This window comes from Moschus berezovskii, chromosome 6, assembly GCF_049115385.1.
Source record: "Moschus berezovskii isolate FMDL1 chromosome 6, NW_MosBer_1.0, whole genome shotgun sequence".
Classification (NCBI taxonomy): Eukaryota; Metazoa; Chordata; class Mammalia; order Artiodactyla; family Moschidae; genus Moschus; species Moschus berezovskii.
Genome location: NC_142465.1, coordinates 70,198,625 through 70,220,641, shown reverse-complemented (window position 1 = coordinate 70,220,641; position 22,017 = coordinate 70,198,625). Strand labels below are relative to the sequence as shown.

General features: G+C 35.2%; 2 protein-coding genes across 7 annotated transcripts in view; one reads left to right on the top strand and one right to left on the bottom strand.

Annotated features, from left to right (window-relative positions):
* The first annotated feature begins 1,393 nt into the window (after positions 1-1,393).
* SYCP3 (synaptonemal complex protein 3) lies at positions 1,394-7,961 on the top strand. The gene is made up of 8 exons (XM_055394654.1): positions 1,394-1,700; positions 3,006-3,069; positions 3,229-3,263; positions 4,954-5,071; positions 5,887-5,986; positions 6,636-6,734; positions 7,675-7,779; positions 7,908-7,961. The coding sequence occupies exons 1-8, from the start codon at positions 1,568-1,570 to the stop codon at positions 7,959-7,961; spliced, it is 708 nt and encodes a 235-aa protein (XP_055250629.1). The 5' UTR covers positions 1,394-1,567.
* CHPT1 (choline phosphotransferase 1) overlaps positions 5,307-22,017 on the bottom strand; it is a 31,042-nt gene continuing 14,331 nt past the window's right edge. The window contains exons 4-9 of one of the 6 annotated variants that reach the window (XR_016037642.1): positions 19,861-19,945; positions 16,954-17,085; positions 13,994-14,152; positions 13,203-13,328; positions 10,225-10,445; positions 5,307-5,960 (exon numbers count right to left, since the gene is read on the bottom strand). Coding sequence is in view for 3 of the 6 variants with exons in the window: in XM_055394653.2 (XP_055250628.1) it covers positions 7,943-7,987; positions 10,335-10,445; positions 13,203-13,328; positions 13,994-14,152; positions 16,954-17,085; positions 19,861-19,945 (658 nt within the window). In the remaining 3 variants the exon portion in view is untranslated. Of the gene's footprint in view, positions 5,961-6,563; positions 7,988-10,224; positions 10,446-13,202; positions 13,329-13,993; positions 14,153-16,953; positions 17,086-19,860; positions 19,946-22,017 lie in introns of those variants that run through there. The other 5 variants (XR_016037640.1, XR_016037641.1, XM_055394653.2 and 2 more) reach the window with 5 other exon arrangements.

Here is a 22,017-nt window from a genome sequence, read left to right as displayed (position 1 = left end):
AATAAACTAATAAATTGTGGAATAAAGGCACGACGGGGTATTATGCAGCAGTGAAAATGAAAGAACTTTGGTTAGGTGTAATCATCTAGATTCTTTTAGTGACAATGTTAAGTAAAAAAGCGAGTGACAGAAAACTATAGAATATGGTACAATTTTTTGTACTATGCCAACACAAACAAAACCTAGAAGGCTTGTTTATGGGCACATATACGTGGTAAGAAAACTTAGAAAATGGGAGGGTCCAATGATTCACACAGTATTTAAGGTAAGTTTTTAAAAAACCTCTGAGTAGAAAATGAGGGTGTGAGTGGGATATGGAAAGGACTTCCTGAGACGATTCAATGGGTTCTGGTAAAATTCTACTTCGCAAAGTAAGACGTGTGTTCTTCTCATTTCATAATTTACAAGTTCTTTCGCCATTTTATTAAAATATTCTGAAAATTTTTAACTTAAATTACAAAAAGCAACTGGAAAGCGCCATGCCTCATCTGTACTAGCCGCAAATTGCCGCCCAAAACGCACTCAGGGTCAGCAGCCTCACACAGTTTGTCGTCTGAGGGGGCGGAGCCCCGGGACCTGTAACCACGCGCCTTCCAGCCAGCCAATCAGCGACGCTGCTGGGAGGCGCGGCCGGCTTTTCTCCCGCCGGAATTCGGAGTTTCCTCAGAGGAGTGTCGCAGCTGCGAAGTGGGCACTTCAGGTAAGGTACTTGGGCGGTGGGCAGCAGGAGTGGAGGGTACGCCTGTCCGGAGACATTAACTGCAGTCCTCGGCCATTGGGGTGTTTTTCGGGCGTGAGGAGGGAAGCGTTTGTCCTGCGTGGGAGTCTGAGCCAGGGGCTACTCTTGACCGGGTAAAATTTCCCTGCTGGCTCTCCCGGGAGCCTCTGACAGGAATTTAAAGGCCGTAAAGCTCTTAGTGGGCAGAGGTGTGAGAGGCGGGGAGTGGGCGGGAGGGCCCAGGCTGGGCAACTTGGGTTGAACGTCGCGGGTGGACAGGTTGACCACAGGCAAAGAGGGCGGACTTTAGTCTCCGTGCGCGCGCACGCGTTCCCCTCCCCCCGGCTAATCCACAGAAACCATTTAGATTAACTCAGGGCTCCCCTTCACTGCCTTGAGGCCTGGGTCGTGGAATTCTTACTGGATGTCTTTTTCTGCGGGTTTTATTTTGTATTTCTGTTGCTGGCAGTTTCTTTGGGGTGGGGTCGTGATTGATCCTGTCAGTCGCTGATTTCACTCTGGTTGAAATGCAAAATCTAGATTTGCCTCAATTTATTTAGCCAGCAGCTGGCAAAAGCAGATCTAGAATTCTGCCGCCCTCCCCATCCTCAAGAGAACTCTCCATTAAGGCACCCCAGGAGTCAGGCACGGGCAGTGCTGTCATTATCTTGTTAATTTTTGGTCCACCAAAGTAAATGAAGAGACTCCTAAAGTGGAATTCAATTAAAATTATCTTTATTTGATATCTCTCATTTTGTAATTTGCCAGTTTATTTAAATAGTGTCTTTGGATTCAGAAGGGTTTTTTCGTGTGTGTGTGTGTGTGTTTTTAATCAGAAAACATTGAAAAATGGTGCCCTCTGGAAGAAAACATTCTGGGAAGTCTGCGAAACCATCCGTGGGGGATCAGGCTATAAGAGCTTATGAATTTGAGCAAGAAGACAAAAAAGATCTGAGTGGTTCAGAGGAGGATGCCATTGAAGGTACAGTAAACCTAACGTGTCTGACCACGTCCGCATTTTCATGTATTTCATGTTTCTGTTTTGGGACTAGTGAAGCTTCTATAGCATCTTTCACCTGATGTCTGATAAATAGTACAGAGATTATTATGACATTAACACAGGAAGACTTGCAAAATTGTTCGTATAAAATGGTCTTGGATCCTGATTTAATTCCATCTAAATGGCAACGGTAACCCACTCCAGTATTCTTGCCTGGAGAATCCCATGGACGGAGAAGCCTGGTAGGCTACAGTCCACGGGGTCGCAAAGAGTCGGTCACGACTGAGCGACAGAACGGAACGGAACGGAAATGGCAACCCACTTCAGTGTTCTTGCCTGGAGAATCCCAGGGACGGGGGAGCCTGGTGGGCTGCAGTCTATGGGGTCGCACAGTCGGTTACGACTGAAGCGATTTAGCAGCAGCAGCAGCAGCAACCTACATAGAGGCAGCTTCCCCTGGTGGCTTGCTGCTGCTAAGTCACTTCAGTCGTGTCCGACTCTGTGTGACCCCATAGACGGAAGCCCACCAGGCTCCCCCGTCCCTGGGATTCTCCAGGCAAGAACACTGGAGTGGGTTGCCATTTCCTTCTCCAACGTGTGAAAGTGAAGTCGCTAAGTCGTGTCCGACCTTTAGCGACCCCACGGACTGCAGCCTACCAGGCTCCTCCATCCATGGGATTTTCTAGGCAAGAGTACTGGAGTGGCTTGCCATTGCCCCTGGTGGCTTAGTGGTGAAGAATCTGCCTGCCAATGTAGGAGACTAGGGCTTGATCCCTGGGTCAGGAGAAGATTCCCTGGAGAAGGAAATGGCAACCCACTCCAGTACTCTTGCCTGGAAAATCCCATGGATGGAGGAGCCTGGTGGGCTGCAAAAGAGTCAGACATGAATTAGTGACTAAGTGAAAGTGAAGTCACTCAGTCGTGTCCGACTCTGTGCGACCCCATGGACTGCAGCCCGCCAGGCTCCTCCATCCATGGGATTTTCCAGGCAAGAGTACTGGAGTGGGTTGCCATTTCCTTCTCCAGGGGATCTGCCCGACTCAGGGATCGAACCCCAGTCTCCCGCATTGCAGGCAGACGCTTTACCCTCTGAGCCACCAGGGAAGCCCCAATTTAGTGACTAAACAACACAACAAACCTGCAGAGAAAGTAGTGCGTTTATAAATCTGCTTTAAAAAACTTGTCTTGGCAGAAAGCTTAAAAAAAAGCCTCAAAATTAAGATATGATGCCGTTTAAAAAATTACCAAAATAACATACTTAATTTCAAATATTTTATTGTCATGCAGAAAAGACCCCAATACTTGAGAAACAAGGGAAGAAAAGGACTTCTGCAGTAGTTGAAGATATGGGGTAATATGGTCAAACAATTTTCACCTGTTAGACTTTAAGAAACATCTGTTTGGTTGTCCAATGAGTATTGCATGTAAAATACTGGGTATGTGATATTCCTTCGAAAACAAGAAATATTTTATGGATCCTTAAAACTTTTCTGATATAATTTTTTCATAGGGGTGAAGTGCAGAATATGCTGGAAAGATTTGGAGGTATGTTTTAGGAGATATTTGTGTTCAACATTGTTTTAAACCATATAACTTGTATAATAATAATCAGTGGATTGTAAGACTATTTTTTAATGCTTTCTTATATGTAAGATTTTGCACAGATATATGTGATTCAGCTTCATGGATTTCCTTATTAACCTTTTCCAGTTGTTGATGTGAAAAGAGAATGGTACTAACAGTGGTGGGTTAAGAATGGTTCTGTTACTTTATACGTGTGTGGGTTTAATAAATTATGGAATTTTAGAGCTGGGAAATGGATGGGAAAAATATCTATCCCTCTTTGTATGACTTTCATGGACTAAGTGATGCAAACACACGCATATCTGTACATGTGTCAGTTTTTCATTTTCTCTCTTTGGTTATTTTCTATGACATTCTTGTGTTCTTTACTAAATGCAGTGTAAACTGAAACCTTTAAAATAATATAAACTATGTAACTGAGAATTAAAGACAGTGTTGCTAGTAAGAGATGTATGAAAATATAAAAGTGTTAGTCGCTTAGTCATGCCCAACTCTTTGTGACCCCATGGACTGCAGCCCGCCAGGCTCCTCTGTCCATGGGATTTTCTAGGCAAGGATACTGGAGTGGTTTGCCATTTCCTTCTCCAAAGAGATGTATAATCAAATAAAAAGATCATTAAATTGTATGTCAAATATTAGTTACATTAACTGTATTGGGGATAGTATTCTGAAAAAAGAGTAAATATTTGGCTCTTCTCTATAGATTATTCATATAATCAAATATTTTTTGAAATCTTTGCCCTATTTGGTAGTAGCAAAATACTTGACCTTATAAATGTATCACTGGAGATGGATATTGGAAATCCCTCAGCTAGTAAAGAATTCACCTTTCATGCAGGAGACCTGGGTTCTATCCTTGGGTTGGGAAGATCCACTGAAGAAGGGAAAGACTACCCACTCCAGCATTCTGGCCTAGAGAATTTCATGATTCCATGGACTGTGTAGTCCACAGGGTCGCAGAGTCGGACACCACTGAGTGACTTTCACTTTCACTTGGAAATACCAAATATCCAATAGTATAGGTAACCTCATCATGGTTGCTGAAAATGACTATTGACAGTAGATCCATATGCATGTGCCTAGCAAAGAAATATTAGAAGTGTTAAAATTTTTATGAAATGCAGTACTTATTGGTAAAAAATGGCCTGTAAAAAGCTCCACGGACATATTTAAAAGAGTTCCTGAATGAATTTATTTAGATACCTACTTAAATTAAGATTTTCCTATGCTTTGTCTCTCTTAGTAAAAAATATATTTAATAGTATCACTATATTTTTTAAAACATTTTAACTGTTTTTATTCTTTTTAGGCTTTTAAAAAAGTTTTGTGTTTTATATAATGAGTTCTAAATTTAGTCTTTATTAGTGTCTTCTTGTGAAAGAATTGAAGTCTGTCCTTGAGACCTTTTTTTCAGTTATTAGCTCTTTTTAATCATCTCTAAATTAAAATTATCTCTAGTTAAGAAAATAAGAATTGAGATACCAATAACTAAAATTTTTCTCAGAAAAAAAGCAAGCAACTAATCATGCTTTTTGATAGTATATTTTTAAAATATCTTCAAAATTCTTGAACCAGCTTTATCCATATTTATTTGAATATGTGGGAATAAATAACTTACATTAAATTTAATGAATATCTATTTTCATTATAGCTGATATTAACAAGTCTCTTCTTGCCAAGAGAAAGAGACTAGAAATGTATACCAAGGCTTCTCTCAAAACCAGTAACCAGAAACTTGAAAATGTTTGGAAAACCCAACAAGAGCAAAGGTAAAGTTGTTGGTTTTTTTCACTGCCACAACATTTGTATCATTCCTTACTACTCATGGGTACAAATTATGAGAAGTAGTATCATCTTCAATTTATTGGGATCTCTAGTAAAAATTATATTTGATTTTCTTCTAAGTCTTTTAGTCCTATAACTTTATTCCTTCACAGACTTGAGATACATTTCCTAGAAATCAATAAGGATGACCTCTTTCCCCTTTTAAATAATGATTGAGGCTTTTTTTAAACAATAAAAGTAATTTATTTTCATTTTAAAAATACGCTAGCTGAGTAAAAAGTTTGTCATATAAACCATTGGTCTTGTAACAGTTAACTATTTAACAATGTATGAAATGATCAACCTTATATTATAAACAATTTGTATGTTTTAGCTGAATTAACTATTGTACAAAATCATTGTACCAAAATGGGAAAAAATTAAGTGAAATATTTCTATTTGAAATCTTCTATAGTAACTTCAGTGAATCTATCATATCATTACCTATATTCAGTAGGAGAAAATGAAAAAGTAAATTGCTTGGAGATAAAATGGACTTTTCTGGGAAAATGTATGTATATAATAAAACGCCACTAGATTTCAGGAGCTAAAGTGCATGAGAGGATTTTGAGGGTTTTTCTGTTAGTTGGTTAGGAAAATAAATATTTCTGGAATCAGCATAAGTCATACTTTTACTTCTTGATTTCACATCTGGAAATTTGATACTTTCTCTTTTATTATAGCATAATTACGTCAAATCAGTTTTATTTTGATAGTTGCTCCACGTTGATATGAAATATAATGATATTATGTTTTACAGGCAGAAGCTTAACCAAGAATATTCTCAGCAGTTTCTGACTTTGTTCCAGCAGTGGGATATGGATATGCAGAAAGCTGAGGAACAAGAAGAAAAACTTTCTGTTAGTATTATGCTTAGCTTTGTAGCTTTATAATTAATCTATTATAACCAAGTTTCAAGCAGAAGTGGAGAGCCTGGCCTTGTAGTTCACCCATTGAACTCAGCCAGGTTCCATTACCTATTGCTGGCTGTGAGTTTGGTTCTGCTGAATGGTAAACCATAAGTACAGGCACATACCATATATAAAAGCTGTTGGTGTTTGCTTCCTACCTAACACTTTGTTAATATGAAGTTTGCTATTATTAATGCTGTGTAGAGGTTATAGTTATTGGTAATGACAAAATCTAGGTTATGAGTATGTAAGTAATAGATAAAGTAGGGTGAAGGGCAAAAACCATTGGTTGAAAACAGTCCAAGAAACTGAAAGATCAGCAATATTGGAAGGATCATCTGTGTTGACATAGAAAGCAAGAAGAATTAAGACATGTTTTGAGCACTGTTGAGATTTCCTATTCAGTGACTAGCTGGATTATTATTGTATGTAGTGGTGAACACATTATCTAAACTCATAGTAAATGTTAAGATAAAATCTTAAAAATACTGATTTAAAAACTATTCCTTTTAAGTTTAACATAGAATTATTTTTTTCTTTTTTTTTTCTAAATTTTACCCAAATAGTTATTACATAATTTTTTCTTTTACATTTGCAGAATCTGTTTCGACAGCAACAAAAGGTTTTCCAACAATCTAGAATTGTTCAGAGCCAGAGACTGAAAACAATTAGACAATTATATGAGCAGTTCATAAAGGTTGTATTTGGTAACATAATACATTCTTATAAAATATAGTTTATATGTGGAAGTAGAATATGATTTTTTTTTCTCAGTTTAAGGAGAAAACATTTTGCTTACACATTTTAAATTCTTAACTGTTTTCCATTTTGAATTCATTATATTTTATTTAAGTGCTAAATACTATCCCTGGACATTATCACTTGGTATAGGAACTTTAGTACTATATTTGATGCCTCCATTTCCCTTATTCTTCACCACTGCTACTGCCCTAGTTCAGAACCTTGTTATTCTTTGCTTATACTGTAAAAACTCTTAACTGATTTTTCTGTTTACCAGCCCATCCTTCATAGGTCTGCCATACTATCTGCTGAAAACATTATCTTTTCCCTCCTGAAAAACTGTCAGTAGATTTTCATTCTGAATTCTTAGGTATTCTAGATTTACCCCCACCCCCCAATAATATGATCCTTTTTTTATGCTTCAGTTACTACATTCATCCTTTACTTCCACCCTTCCACATAATTGCTTTCTCTGAACTCTGCACTTTCATGCTGTTGTTTATGCGCTTGCCCTAGAATACTTTTAACTCTTTTTCCCTTACCTTTTCAATCTTATTCTTTTGGCAACTAAACTGGGATTAATCCCCATTTTCTACTACATAGCTACAGCAAAGTGTGCTTCTATTTTATAAAATTTTGTTATTTTTTGTTTGTTTTTTTTCCAGTGAGAAGGTACACTACTGTTGTAACTCCTTTAATAATATTTGATTTATGATGATTTTTCTATTCCTTTAGTGGATATTTTGGTTTTCATGTATTACTTAGAATATTTTTGAGATAAATAATGTGCATTGTTGAATATTGAAAAGTTCCTATTTTTGAAAATTAACTGCATAAGTTTTGAAACTGAGATGAAAAGTGGTGGTTTGTAACTGACCTAGCTTTTTGTGTTTTAGAGTATGGAGGACTTGGAGAAGAATCATGAAAATCTCCTTACTGGTGCACAAAATGAACTTAAAAAAGAAATGGCTCTGTTGCAAAAAAAAATTATGATGGAAACTGTAAGTCATTATTCAGAACTGAAAAAGAAAGTATTAATGTAAGCATTGAAATATTTTATTTGCTGAAATATGTATTAACACTTATCTAAAAATTAAACCAGTGTTTAATATCTCCTTTCATGTAACAGCAGCAGCAAGAGATGGCAAGTGTCCGAAAGTCTCTTCAATCCATGTTATTCTGATGACTCTTTGAAGGAAGAACTTGAACCTAAGTAATATGATACAATTATAACATTAGCTAATAAGTCATTAGAGTGATTTAAGATTCTGGTTTAAAATATTGTATCGTATTAATCACTAGCTTAAGTGAAAGACCATTCTTTTTGTTCACCTCCAAATATGAACTTGTGTTAGGAGTAGCAATCCCTAAATTATATGTACCACTGTGCTTCAGCTCTTTAATAGTACTAGTGATAATGGCAATAGTGAATTTTTCTAACATTTGTCATTTAACTTTTAGCAATAAAAATGATTTAATTTCAAGTTTTGGCTTCAGTGTATTTGTATCACTTCCAAAAGGTAGAAAACACAAGTATAGATGGTTAATGTTCAATCTATTATATGTACATCATTTCATGCATATTCATGAAGTTACACTGCCAATTCTAATGAAAATACGATTTCAAAAAATACATTCTATTGACTTATAAAACTTATTAAAAGCAACTTAAGGTTCCTTCTGGAATAATTAAACTGCTAATATCAATTAAAAAAAACCAAACAAGATATATAAATACTGTTTTAAGGCATGGATTTGTGAATGTCACTTCTACAATGACATCAAAATGCCATTTAACTGGGCTCAGTCCGTAATTAAATGACACATGCCCTTAGTAAGGATTAAGAGCATTTCATTAACATACCTAATTACTTATGGTTTAAGCACTTCACATCTGTCTTTAACTATAAATTACATAGAATGTTTTATTTTCCAGTTTCAATATTCAGAAAATATATGGAAGTTTTTACATTCATTTCCAAACTAACAGTTAATTCTTATACCTGGTATTTTTTTTTTTTATACCTGGTATTTTTAAATGTGTACTTTTTAAACAGAGAAAAACATATTGAACACTTAATAAATATTGTTTCAGCAAAATAAGTTTGAAATATTTGGGTTAAACTTACTATTTTTTGCTGAAAATACTTTCCCTGAGTCATTCAAAACAAAAATATGCCCAATAGAAGGACAGAAGAGTGACTTTGTCTTGTTTTTCCATTTTTTAAATTCTAATTTTTGTCTCATAATCCACATTTTAGGTTTTCCAAATTGTAAAAGACAAATACATACGGATTCTCTTCTTCTGTGATCAGTTATATTGGAAGAAATTAGTCCTCCATCATTAACAAATATCTGACATTAGAGACAGTTTACCTCCTAAATTTTTGCATTTTGTAAAGGATTTCCCTTTTAAGCCAAAGTACATGTTGGAATATAAATATTAAGTACTATTCAAATTAAGCTGTTCTTACTGAATTTACCAGTTGTTTTAGAAACAAAATAAGTACTCCAGAGTATTTTCACTGTACTTCAGTAACATAACTATTTCCTTTTAAGGAATATCAACTTTTACTCTTTTTACAATATGCCTTTTTCTTGCTTAAGATATAGTACATGTTCAATATTTATTTTTTAAAGAAATATTTTCAATATATGGCTTATGGTCTACAGAACTGTTAGATAAAAATTACAAACAGGTAAGATGAAAATTGAGGATCTGGGACACCAAAGAACCATATGACAGTTCTATTATTCATAATGAGCAGTAGAAACACTTTTGAGAGTGGAAAGATAATATATAATGTACTTAGTGACTGAGTAAAAGATACTTATTTTATCCCCATTTTATCTCAAGTGAATGAAAGTGTACTTGAAGTAGCTTTAGCTGATATTCTAAAGGAAAGATACTTTTGTCATGGTTTCATAAATTACTGATTTTCTTATATGTCACTTGTGCTTAGGCTACTTTTATTTTTCACAAATGGAAATGTTTAATATCCACTTTTTTGAGACAATGAAACTTAGAATATCAAGGAATAATTGGCTGTCACTGTAAAGATGCTTACAACATTTGACTCAATAATTACATTATAGGTCTATTCACTTACACAATATTATGAACTTGTTTATCAATTTTTAGCAATCAAAGTAAGCATCTCCCTCAAGATGGCTTAAATCCTTTGTCCTGAATTTTTATGTAATCTTTTGGCAGAGAAAATGCCAACTGCCTGATAAGGATTTCTGAGACAAACAGATTGCTCTTTAGAACTGTAGTGGTTAACTTTCTTACGCTTAGAAAATTGAAATTTCTTTGGTTTTGTTTAGAATTAATTTATAGGTTGTATTACTCTGATAACACCTTGATAAAAGTTTATAATGAGGGCTTTACAACTAAGACAGATACAATGGATCTATAGGACTTAATGTTTATATTAAAATATAACCTTATTTGATAATATACCAGCCTCCTGCAAAGGGGGATTTCCTTCACTCATAGGTTCCCCTAACTGCTTCTCCTCTTTTCCTTGGGATATTAGTCAATATGCTTGTGAACCTGTTCAGGTGCTTGATGACATGAAGTCTTGAAGATACTTAGATGAAGGTGTCTTGAAATTTGCAGGCACAAAGCACTAAAGTACCTCATCATATCAAGTGAAGAAATGACCTTCAGAAGCAAAAAAGAAAATATAAAATGGATTATGGTCTATCTTTTCTGAAGTAGCAGCTATTTTTTTCTGTCCTCCACCCCCTAATCTCAAACCTTAGCCAAAAATTCTTCATAAAAAATATTACATTTTATAGTTTGTATTTAGGCCTCACTGTAGTCCCCTGGAATATGCAGGGTATTTCACAGATTCAGAAACTGAGCTCAGAGTGATAAAAGGTCTAGACTAAATTACGAAAGCTGAAAAACAACAGAACTCAAGTCTTCTGACTCCACATTCTTTCAGTTTTCTGCTGTGCAACAAAGCCACCAATTTTCTACTAGAACGGGCTGTCAGTGATTAGAATTGAAATCACTCCATCATATACTTTTCTTATTCCTTATTCATGTGAAATTAGTTGTAAGAAAGTAAAGGCCTGGAAAAGACACCATATTTGAGGGAAGGCATACAAAACCTGTGTTCTTTACAAAATTAAGGAGGAAGGAGCACTATTTAAGAACTTTCCCAGAGACTGGGGGCAAATGCTTCCTTTCATAGAAAGGAGCCTCGTGGCTCTGTTGGTAGAAAATTCTCACTGATAAGAGGAAAATCTTATTTACTTGAAAAACTCCATCTGACTTTTCTCTCTCCGAAGCAAGAACCTTTTCTCTAAGGATGCCAAGGGGCACAATGTGTTGGTTTTAGTCCACCCGATGTTTTTTTGTTTGCTTGTTTTTAATTGTGGTTAACAAAGTGTTTTAAAGAAAAACTGAATTTAACTTCCTTACCATAATCTCCACCACTGATATAAAACCAGGCCAACTCATTACAAGTTAAGTGCTTGAATTTTTAACACCTGATATTTTAATTACACTCATTCTGTTTGGTAATAAAACTTATTTAAGTTCACCAAAAGAAACCCTACATTGAATTTAGATTGTTTTGTAGCACTAATAATATTTATAGTGGATAGTAACTTAAATCATTCTGACTTTCAAACATTTTTTAGAATATTGCCTGAGAACCTTTCAAGGATTAAGATTTATATCTCACCACCATTTGAAGAATGGAAGACTTCTGAATAGATATTATTAATTTACTCCAAAAAAGTATAATACTATAAAACCTAGAATAAAGGATGACCACATGTACCCCATTGGTCCATGCACAGAACAGATAGGTTTTAAAAAACACCTATCTAGCAAATAGTGTGAGATCATTCAAATTATCAAAAGGTTCAATGTTTCTTTTAGTTCACTTTAATATTAATTTTCGTATATCTCTAACAATTTGGTGAAGTCTAGTGAGGTCTGGAGGTAGGGAACAATGAGGCAAAATTGTCCAGAAAGAGCACTAATTGAAGCCTAGTCATAAATGTCTCAGTAAAATTTTTTAAAAACTTAATATTGCCTCCTTTATTTACTTGTGATTAAAATGTTAGAAACAATGATCTTCTTTTCCTTAGATGGCTAAAACTTCTTTCTTATGCACCATAATTCTATATTTTATAATTTTTGAGTAGAAACTATATATTATCTATATCACTTTTTAGGCAGGATGCAAGCTATGAGAACTGAATTTGCTTGATAAGAATCATCATTATTAATATAAATTTTGCACTATCCTCAAGGGCCATACACATATATATGGTTGCTTACTTCTAGCACAAATGGTCCTGGAATCCTGTACTTGTTTGCACTGTCTGTTCTGTTTCCTCAGTATTAGCTGACATTTCTTGATGCAGTAAGTCCCCTCTGCTAACACCAATTCCATTTAACTGGCCTGTTATCTGCTATAAGTTCAGAGTGATTCTAATAACCTGGATTAAATAAGACACTAATTCATGTTTGTAACCCTTTGCCAGAGAGTGAAGTGATTTTTGACATTTTTGTACTTTTTTTTTTTTACTTTTATTTGCATTTATTTTTTGCAGCAATTATTCCCAGGCCATAAGTTTTTGTTTCTTCAGTTTCTTCTGGGATATCTTTTTCTCCTGTGCAGCCGCCTCTTCTGGTCTAGCAACAATCTGTTCTTTTTCAGTAAGGATCATCTCAATGTGGCAGGGAGAGCTCATGCAGGGACTGATCCAACCGTGAGCTCTTGTAAGTCCTGTGCCACATCTTGGGGACTTTGTTCACCTGGATATGCTCAATGACCAGAGAAACTACATCTAAGCCCTTAAGTTCAGCATTATTACTCTCTGCATTTTTGAGCATGTGCAGTAAAAATTCAGCACTCTTTGGGCCACCGACCCTGTGTCCAGCCCCACTGTTTGGCCTCTACACACCTACCAACTCCACCATTATAACAACGGAATGGCACATGTTGCTTCTTTAAAGTGATAGCCGTCAGATACTTGGTGGCTTTTTGGATATGCATACCCTTTATGGCCTGGGCAGTTTCATGAGTGTTCTTAAAGTGAACACGAAGATTTGAACCTCTTGATCTGCGTGATTTTGTGGGGTTTTCTGGGTCGAGTGAATAGCGTACCATCACCTCAGGCCACTAGTACTGTTTTCTGGTACTATTTTTTTTTTTAAGGCACACAGTTTTATTTTTAAGGATTTACATTGTTGGAACTGTATCTCCATATATATGTGGGCCATATTCAAACACAATATAAAATGAACTTTAAAGAAATAATTTTAAATGTTCAGAAATGCTTAATAAATTAGAAAGTTAAGGCTACCTAATACCTCACTGAAATGACTCTTAAGCATAGTATTATCTGACATTTATTAAAAATAAATAAAAAATCTTAGCAAAAAGGTACTTACCATTGCTATCCATAGAACAATATATTCATCTACAAAATTATTAAAGTACTGGTCTAAAAATAAAAGACCTGGGCCAATAAAGACAGTGTCTTGAAGATATAGTTCACTTTTGGTCATGTGAGCTATCTATAAAAAAGTAAACAAAATAATTTCACTATTAAATTTTAAATGCTTTATTTTCAGGATAGAAATAACTAAATCTTCAATTTACTGTTAAGGATAAAAAGGCCATTTGGGCTTCCTTCATAGCTCAGTCAGTAAAGAATCTGCCTGCAATGCAGGAGACCTCGGTTTGATTCCTAGGTCTGAAAGATCCCCTGGAGAAGGGAATGGCTACCCACTCCAGTATTCTTTCCTGGGAAATTTCATGGACAGAGGGGAATCTGGCAGGCTACAGTCCACGGTATCAACAAGAGTTGGACACAACTTAGCAACTAAACCACCACCACCAAAGAGACCATTTAATCTCACATTTGATATGGGAATACTGAATCCAAAATCTCTCAAATTCAGGACTAGGTAGCTTGTTAAAGTTTCCAATATTTAAATTCCTTGATATCAGGAGGTTATAACATAATCATTGTAAATAATTAAGAGAACTTACACTAAGGAATCTTGTCTCTCTGAATAAAACATTCATTTACACTATTACTTGGAGCACAAATAGCTAACTATTTATTGTGATAACACCACAAAAAACCTACCCATTATATGAAAGAGTTTCCAGTTTTGTGTTTGAGGAACAAACACATTATTTATACCATGAATCATAAATTAAAAGAATTTCTTACCACCAATTTCTGTGAGACTTTAGCAAAGACACATCCAAACATTAGGGTATAAAGACAAGGATGCTTTTCAAACAAATTAGTTGCTGACTTTTTATAAATCATTATTGCCAGTATAATAATTATTCCTATGTGGAGTCCAGGTGATAAGACACTGGTACCCTAAGGGATAAAGCAGAAAATCAGCACATTTTAACAACGCATTTCAGTTCAGTTCAGTTCAGTCGCTCAGTCGTGTCCGACTCTCCGTGACCCCATGAACCACGGCACACCAGGCCTCCCTGTTTATTACAATGCAAATATTTTCTGTGGAGAAGGCAATGGCAAGCCACTCCAGTACTATTGCCTAGAAAATCCCATGGATGGAGGAGCCTGGTTGGCTGTAGTCTGTGGGGTCGCTAAGGGTCGGACATAACTGAGCGACTTCACTTTCACTTTTCACTTTCACACATTGGAGAAGGAAATGGCAACCCACTCCAGTGTTCTTGCCTGGAGAATCCCAGGGACGGGGGAGCCTGGTGGGCTGCCGTCTATGGGGTCACACAGAGTTGGACACGACTGAAGTGACTTAGCAAATATTTTCTGAGCGTCTATTTTGTGTTAGGAACTAGAGACCTAGAGAAGAGTATGATAGTATATGGCCTGAAGGAGTATATAGACCTTAGCTGTGCTTTTCAAACTTCTACAGAACCCTACCAAGGGTTACAAAGAGGTAATACAGTGCTACAGATGTTTCATTCCAATTTTATATGAATATACATTTTAAGTTAATAATCACTAAAAAATGACATCATTTATCTTATTCTAAATTTTACCATGTTAAAGGCCATTAACAGTCCAGTTGCCAAGTTAACATATTTTTGTGAGATATCATTGATTAGGAGGAGTTTAATTCTAGTTTCTCTCTATAGCAACATCCCACCCTGCCCTGCCTTTTACATTTAGACCGCAAGTGCCCTCTTGTAGCACTGTACAACTGAACCCATTATATTTTTATCTATATGAATCAGGATTCTGTCAGGATTGCTTATTCTGAACAAAATACTGTAATAAATTTGATATTAAGGTTTACTAAATACATAACTCTCAATTTAAATGTATCTATTAAAACTGCCCTATTCTTGTCTATTTAGTTTATAAGTTAGAACTTACACTAATATTATGAATATTTTAAAGTCATGTCAATAAAACACTATACAGTAATGTTATAAATATTTATGCTATTAAAATGCTGCTTTAAAATTATTTATTTTGGCTGTGCTGGGTTCTTTGTCGCTGTGTGGGCCTTTCTCTAGTTGCGGGGAGTGGGGGCTACTCTCTAGCTGTGGTGTACAGGCTTCTCATTGTGGTGGCTTCTCCTGTTGCAAAGCATGGGCTCTAGAGCGTGGGCTTCAGTAGTTGTAGCTCCTGTGCTCTAGAGCACAGGGTCAATTGTTGTGGCGCACGGGTTTAGCTGTACCTCAGCACTTGGAATCTTCCTGGACTAGGGCTCGAACCTGTGTCTCCTGCATTGGCAGGCAGATTCTTTACCACTGAGCCACCAGGGGAAGCCCTTAAAATAGTGCTTTTATCTGTTAATTTTATTCAGGGAAATCTGCTGCTAAAAAACCATTGAAAAACCACTGGTTTAAGAATTTGAAATCAACCACTTCTTAGAAATAGTGTTTGATTTTTTGTCTCCCTTCAAACATTTAATCAATTATTTCTTAGTAAAATATTCTCTAAAATGGACACTGATTGTCGCTAAGTTTTATCATTTTTAGTGGAACTCACTTTCCAGCTAGTGCTCTATTTTATCATCCATGGTCAAGCAACAAGTACTCTTAAGCCCTTTATGCAGAGTATTCTAACATTTCTAAAACAATTCTGAAGTCAACTGACAAACACCTCAAAAAACAACCAATTAATTTTTCCAAATATATCAGAACTTATGTATCTGAGTTCTATACTTTGCCTCTGAATTATGTATATAAAATATATTCATAAAGATTGATAATATATGAATTATGTGGATTCCTTTCAAATTGTTTTAAGAGTCAATATATGTCATTTAAAAGAATGAGGTTTTTTAAGTAAAAATGCTATATTTCAGGTTTTTACTCCTCTTATTTATTAGGTCTGGCTTCAAGTGACTTTGATTTTACTCAAAATCAAACCCATCCTTACAGGACAGAAATTCTGAACTACAGCAAATTAAACAGAATGAACTATAGCTTAAAGGCATGCCAGCAATGTTTTGATAGAAGATGGCATCACTGGAATAAGTTCATAATGTTCAACTACCTTGAAGATGACATGTTTTTTAAAAAACATAGATATTTGTTTAAAAACTGAGCAGAATTCTTTCTGCCTCTTTTCTGTGCAAAAGTATTGAAGGAGTTTTTAAAAGCAAATATGAATAAATACAGAAGAATTATAGATGAGCAAAGTGTAAATAACAAATACAAGGTGTACCCACTCCAGAAATGAGGCTGAGGTTTTCCCTTTTAAAATGTTAGGGTAGTTTAAAAATATATTTCAGTGATGAAATTTCAATAAAATTTACTTCATGCATAATAAATTGTCCCATATGTGAAGCCATGACTTTGGACTGCTTTCCTGACATTCAATCAGGAACTCATTCCTTCCTCCTCCTCTCCTATATCAGGGCCAGGCACAACAAGGAAGAAACCAAATGGCAGCTCTTAATTATGTACAAAAATGAAACAGCAGATGATTACATGGAATGTCACCAAAGCCTACTCAAAGAAAGGCTGTACAGAAAGAGGAAAAAGGCTGTAAAATCAGTCTAAACTGTTTCAAAAATGCCTTTTTGTTTTACGTGCCTAAAAAGGATTCTTTTAAGATATTTAGTTTCCTTCCCTGTTTTTAAAATTCATCATATTTTTAGTATCTCTATAAGTGGGTGTTAAGAAAATTTATCATAAAATTAACACTGAATGATGATGAAATTAATGTCTTACTGCTATAGTGGATCCATTCTTGCCAACACCACCATGGAGGATAACATGGAAATAATTTGAACAGGAAAATATTGCTCCACCTACTACTCCAAGAACTGGTAAGATCTTCAATTTTATTTCTAGGATGGGTATCTTTAGGGTAGAGGAAAGAAACACTTCATTAAGAAAACAAAATTTATTTTCCTATTAAACAGTAAAGAAACATTATGATAGGACCCTACATAATAAGCTACCCATTTTCTTATAATCAAACCTTAATTTCTGGAATGTAACCTGAAGTGTTAATTTTTCTTCTAATGGTTTTATCTCTTAAATGAATGCACCAAATTTAGCTAAGTCTTCTTAAATAACTGTGATGAAGTATTTCATCTCACAAGCCCTCACCTGACTTAAAGGAAACATGAAAAAGGATGTTCACTTGACTCTAGTACCTCTAAAAGGCAGCATCTTAGGAGTCAGACACTGTGATCTGTATCATGAATGTGACAAATATCACAATGTGTGTGCATGCAAAAATTTTGTGTAGTTAACAGCCAGGATTAAATCTCTTGAGCAATATATATTTACCTGTTGGTCAATTGCTGTTCAAGAAAACTTCCAAAGGCAGCAAAGGATTTAAAAAACAGTAACAATGAATTGCCAAAAGCTATAGGCTATTGTGTTTGAAAATATACTTTGAAATACTGTACCAAAATTTGTGAAATCTACAGATTTAACAATTCAATTTAGAAAATCTATATCTAAAACAAGTATCCTTACTGTGAGAATAAATAGGTATGCTTTCTTCTTATGGTATTGCCAAAATATTGAATGAAATGATTTTAAGATTAAATTATTCCACAGTATAACTAAATCAGAATTCCAAACTAAAAAACCACTACTGACAATGACCAGAGTTGCCTAACTGCCTCTAACCACATTTACCTTCTAATGGGTATTGGCAGAGCAGCTACCATGAAAGACACATCTACATATTTTAGAGGCCTATGTAGCACATCCTTGACTCTATTATTTATTCTTACATGATAAGAAGGAATATGAATATCACAGAGAATGTTCCACTACTTAAAAATATGCTCAAAGTCTATTTCTGAGCCTTGTAATATGAATTACAATTGGCAATTCTGAAACTAAATGCCACAGAGAAATTTCTTAGTTTTTAAAAATAGATATAATTTTTAACGCAATTTTAGGTTCATAGCAACTGTACGGAAAGTACACAGAGTTCCCATATACTCCCTGCTGTTGCACATGCTTCCCTACTATCAACATTCTCCACCAGAGCGATACAATCCATGTGTTACAATCCATGAACTGACACCGACATCATTATCACTTATAATCACCCTAGTTTATATTACGGTTTGCTCTTGGTGTTGTACATTCTGTGATAATGCATAATGTATAAATGACAAATGTATAATGACAAGTGGACAGGAATCCACCATTATAGTATCACACAGAATGGGTTCACGTCCTTTAAAATCCTTTTTTCATTCATCCTTCCTTAACCACATAACCTCTGGCAGTAGCAGATCTTTTCAGTGTTTCCATCATTGTGCCTTTTGTAAAATATCATATAATTGGGATCATACAACATGGAGCCTTTTCAGACTAGTCTTTCACTAAATAAGATGCATTTAGGTTTTCTCCATGCCTCTTCACGGTTTGATAGCTCTTTCTTTTTAACACTGAATAATATTCCATTGCCTAGATGTACCACAGTTAATCCCTTTACCCAGTGAAAGACTTGCTTCCAAGTTCTGGTAATTATGAATAAAGCTGCAATAAACATCCATAATCAGGTTTTTGTATAGACATAATTTTTTTCTGGCTATGCCATGTGGCTTGTGGGATCTTAGTTCCCAGCCCAGGGATTGAGCCCCAGCCCACAGCAGTGAAAGTACTGAATCCTAACCACTGGACCACCAGGGAATTCCCTGCATAGACATAATTTTTAATGTATTTGGGTAAATACGAAAGAGCATAGTCACTAGATCCTACGGTAAGAGTATGTTTAGCTTTGTATTTCTTACTGTTTGTATTACCAGGGGTATATTGCTTTGTGATTAAAAACAGAGTCTGGAATTAGTCTGTTTAATTCCTAACTCCAGTACTTACTAGCTATGTGTCCTTGTACAAATTACTTGATCATTCTAAGACTTATTAATAAATCAGAATAATGACAGTATCTACTTCATAGAGTTGTTCTGGGGGTCAGATGAAAACAGTGACAGTAAAATATTTAAGAACATAGTAAGTGTTGAATAAGCATTAGTTGTTGACAGCTGATATTATCCTTATTCTTCTTAACTCTACGGGCATGAAGTTTTGAGTCAGCCAATAGTGTAAACTTAGGTTGTAGTGAGAAAATAATTTGTTTCTTCATAAATTTCCTTCCTGTGGAAAGCATGAATTTGTAACAGTGGCCTCCTTGAGAGTCAACGTTTATCAAAATACTGAGGTCTCCAACCAAGCAGAAAATAAAAAACACTCAACATGGGAAACTTCACTCATAGTAAATTATAAAAAAATACAAATTAGCAACTTTCCTAATACTGAGGGGCAAGTTTCAAACATAAAGGGTTTGACTGAATTTACTTTATATAAATCTATTTTATGAAATAAATTTTGGCCTGAAAAGGTAGTTCAACTAGTGAGTCTAATTGTGTATTTGAGAAATGGGGTCGTTTTCTTTTATGTGGTAGTATATTCGTGAATAGGGTAGTATATTCATGCTGTAATAAGGTATATAAAATAGTAAAATTATAAAATGAAGAAAAAAGGTTAAGAAATGGAATGAATATTAAATATAGCTCTAAGGCTATCTGAAGAAAATTAACAATACAATATTTTCCCCAAATGTTTAAAAAGTACTTAAATATAAATTTAAACACTCAGATTTACCGTATAGTCCCACATTGTTGCTCCTCCAAATGTAGACAACACAAACACGATCACTAAAGCTATCTGAATTTCAGTTACATCCACTCTGAAGAGGAAAGATAAAGAACAGAGGTTTGCAAATCAAATTCCTGAATATGAAGGTTCATTAACCATATATTGAAATCAAAGATGTAAAAATCTCCATAGGCTAAGTTTATTTTTACCTTTAGTTCCATCACTGAATTATCAATTAACTACACTGTTAAGTGAAAAAGCCTACAGGAACAACAGTGTGCTCACATATAGGTAAAAAACTTGTACAGCATATACAATTGCTAGTAACAGTTACCAATGAGATTACAGAAGGCTTTTATCTTCTACTTTATATACTTCTGCAAAGTTTGAATTTTTAGTAACAATCATGTATTACTCTTGTAATCAGGAAAAATTAATAGTAACATAAAAACAACCAGATGATTTAAGACAAATTCATAAACAATCTCAAGTCAATTTCATTAAAAAGTAGGGAAAATTCCAATAGTTTTTCTCATTATGTTACTAATAGTCATTATAATTTTTGGTCTCCACAGTTTCCCCCTATATATAAACATATTCGTAAAAGTGTTAGCCACTTTTCTGACTCTTTGCGACCCTATGAACTGTAGCCTGCCAGGCTCTTCTGGCCATGGAATTCTCCAGGCAAGAACACTGGAGTGGGTAGCCATTCCCATCTCCAGGGGATCTTCCTGACCCAGGGATTGAACCCAGGTCTCCTACATTGCAGGCAATTCTTTACTGTTTGAGCCAACAGGGAAGCCCTAAACAAACTTTAAAAACCCACTAAATCAAGCAATATCAGTTCCTAATCTGCATCCTGTGAAGCCACCAATTCCTCTCTCCTTTGCTCCATAAACAGGCTAGCAAGTAGGCCATATCTGTAATTTCCTCCTCTCTTCATATTGCTGCATAATCCACTACAGTCCAGTTTTTGGCCCCATTCTATTAAAATTGTTTAAGGTAAACAGTGACTTTCAATTTGTTGAACATAAGGGATACATTTTGGTTACTATCTCACATAACTCCTCTCAATAGTTAAATCGCTGATCACACCCTCTTTCTTGAAAAGCTTTGCTGTTTTTATGCCATGTTCTCTCATGACTCTCCTACCTTTCTGGAAGATCTTCCCAGGCTCCTTCCTCCACATCTTAAATACTACTGTTTCCAGAATTCCTCTTTTCTCTTTTTAGATTCTCTGAATATTATATCTATACCTAAGACTACCATCTATATGCCAATGACCTCTAAATCCATTTCTCCCAAATCCATATATTTTTTTCTGAGCTTCAGATTTTATGTAACTACCTCCTTTGCATCTCCTCTTAGATGCCCTGCTAGAGGAATACTTACTGCTCTGCAAATACAAGAAATGTAGGGATTAGATGATAAAATAGATCCAGATATGGAAGAAAAGACTTCTCAGCTGAGTTATTTTGAGGGCATTTAGAGGGAATAGGTGACTGGAACATTAATGCACAAATAAAAGGAAAATGTAATGACATATAGTATTTGTAAGATCAGTGATAGGCAAATCAAGGCCTCCAGACTGCATGGAGAAACAGTCAAGTTAGTTGAAAAAGGTAAACTAAGTAATATAATGTATGGTATTTTGTGAAGAAAAAGGAGGAAAAGTACTAAACTTACTGAGCATCTATTATGAGTCTTATGAGCCATATATACATTATACCTGTTTTTTGGGAAAGAGAAAGTAAAGTGATTTTTCCACGCTTGTATTGAAAAGAGTTGGATACTGCTATAGAAAAATGACTTCAGAGCCAACATTCTTTCCCCTACACCTATGATTTATTATCAGAATTGTGTACTCTTTTTCAAGTAACAGTGCATAATTCCATTAAGTTAATCCATAATTTTTCCAGGGTACGACTAGTGACCAGAAGCAACTAGGAAAGGTGACAGGAATTACAGGACAAACTTTCAGTGAAATAAACGACATATACAGGGATTGAGCTAGCCTGGTTTCACACATGCATCAGTCATACCACAGAAAGCTTCATTCTTCCTCTTTTAAGGATAAACTATATAAATGACTAATTTTGGGGGGAAATTTATTATTGTTTATCGACAGATTTTTCAGGACATCCATCCTAGCCAATTGACAGT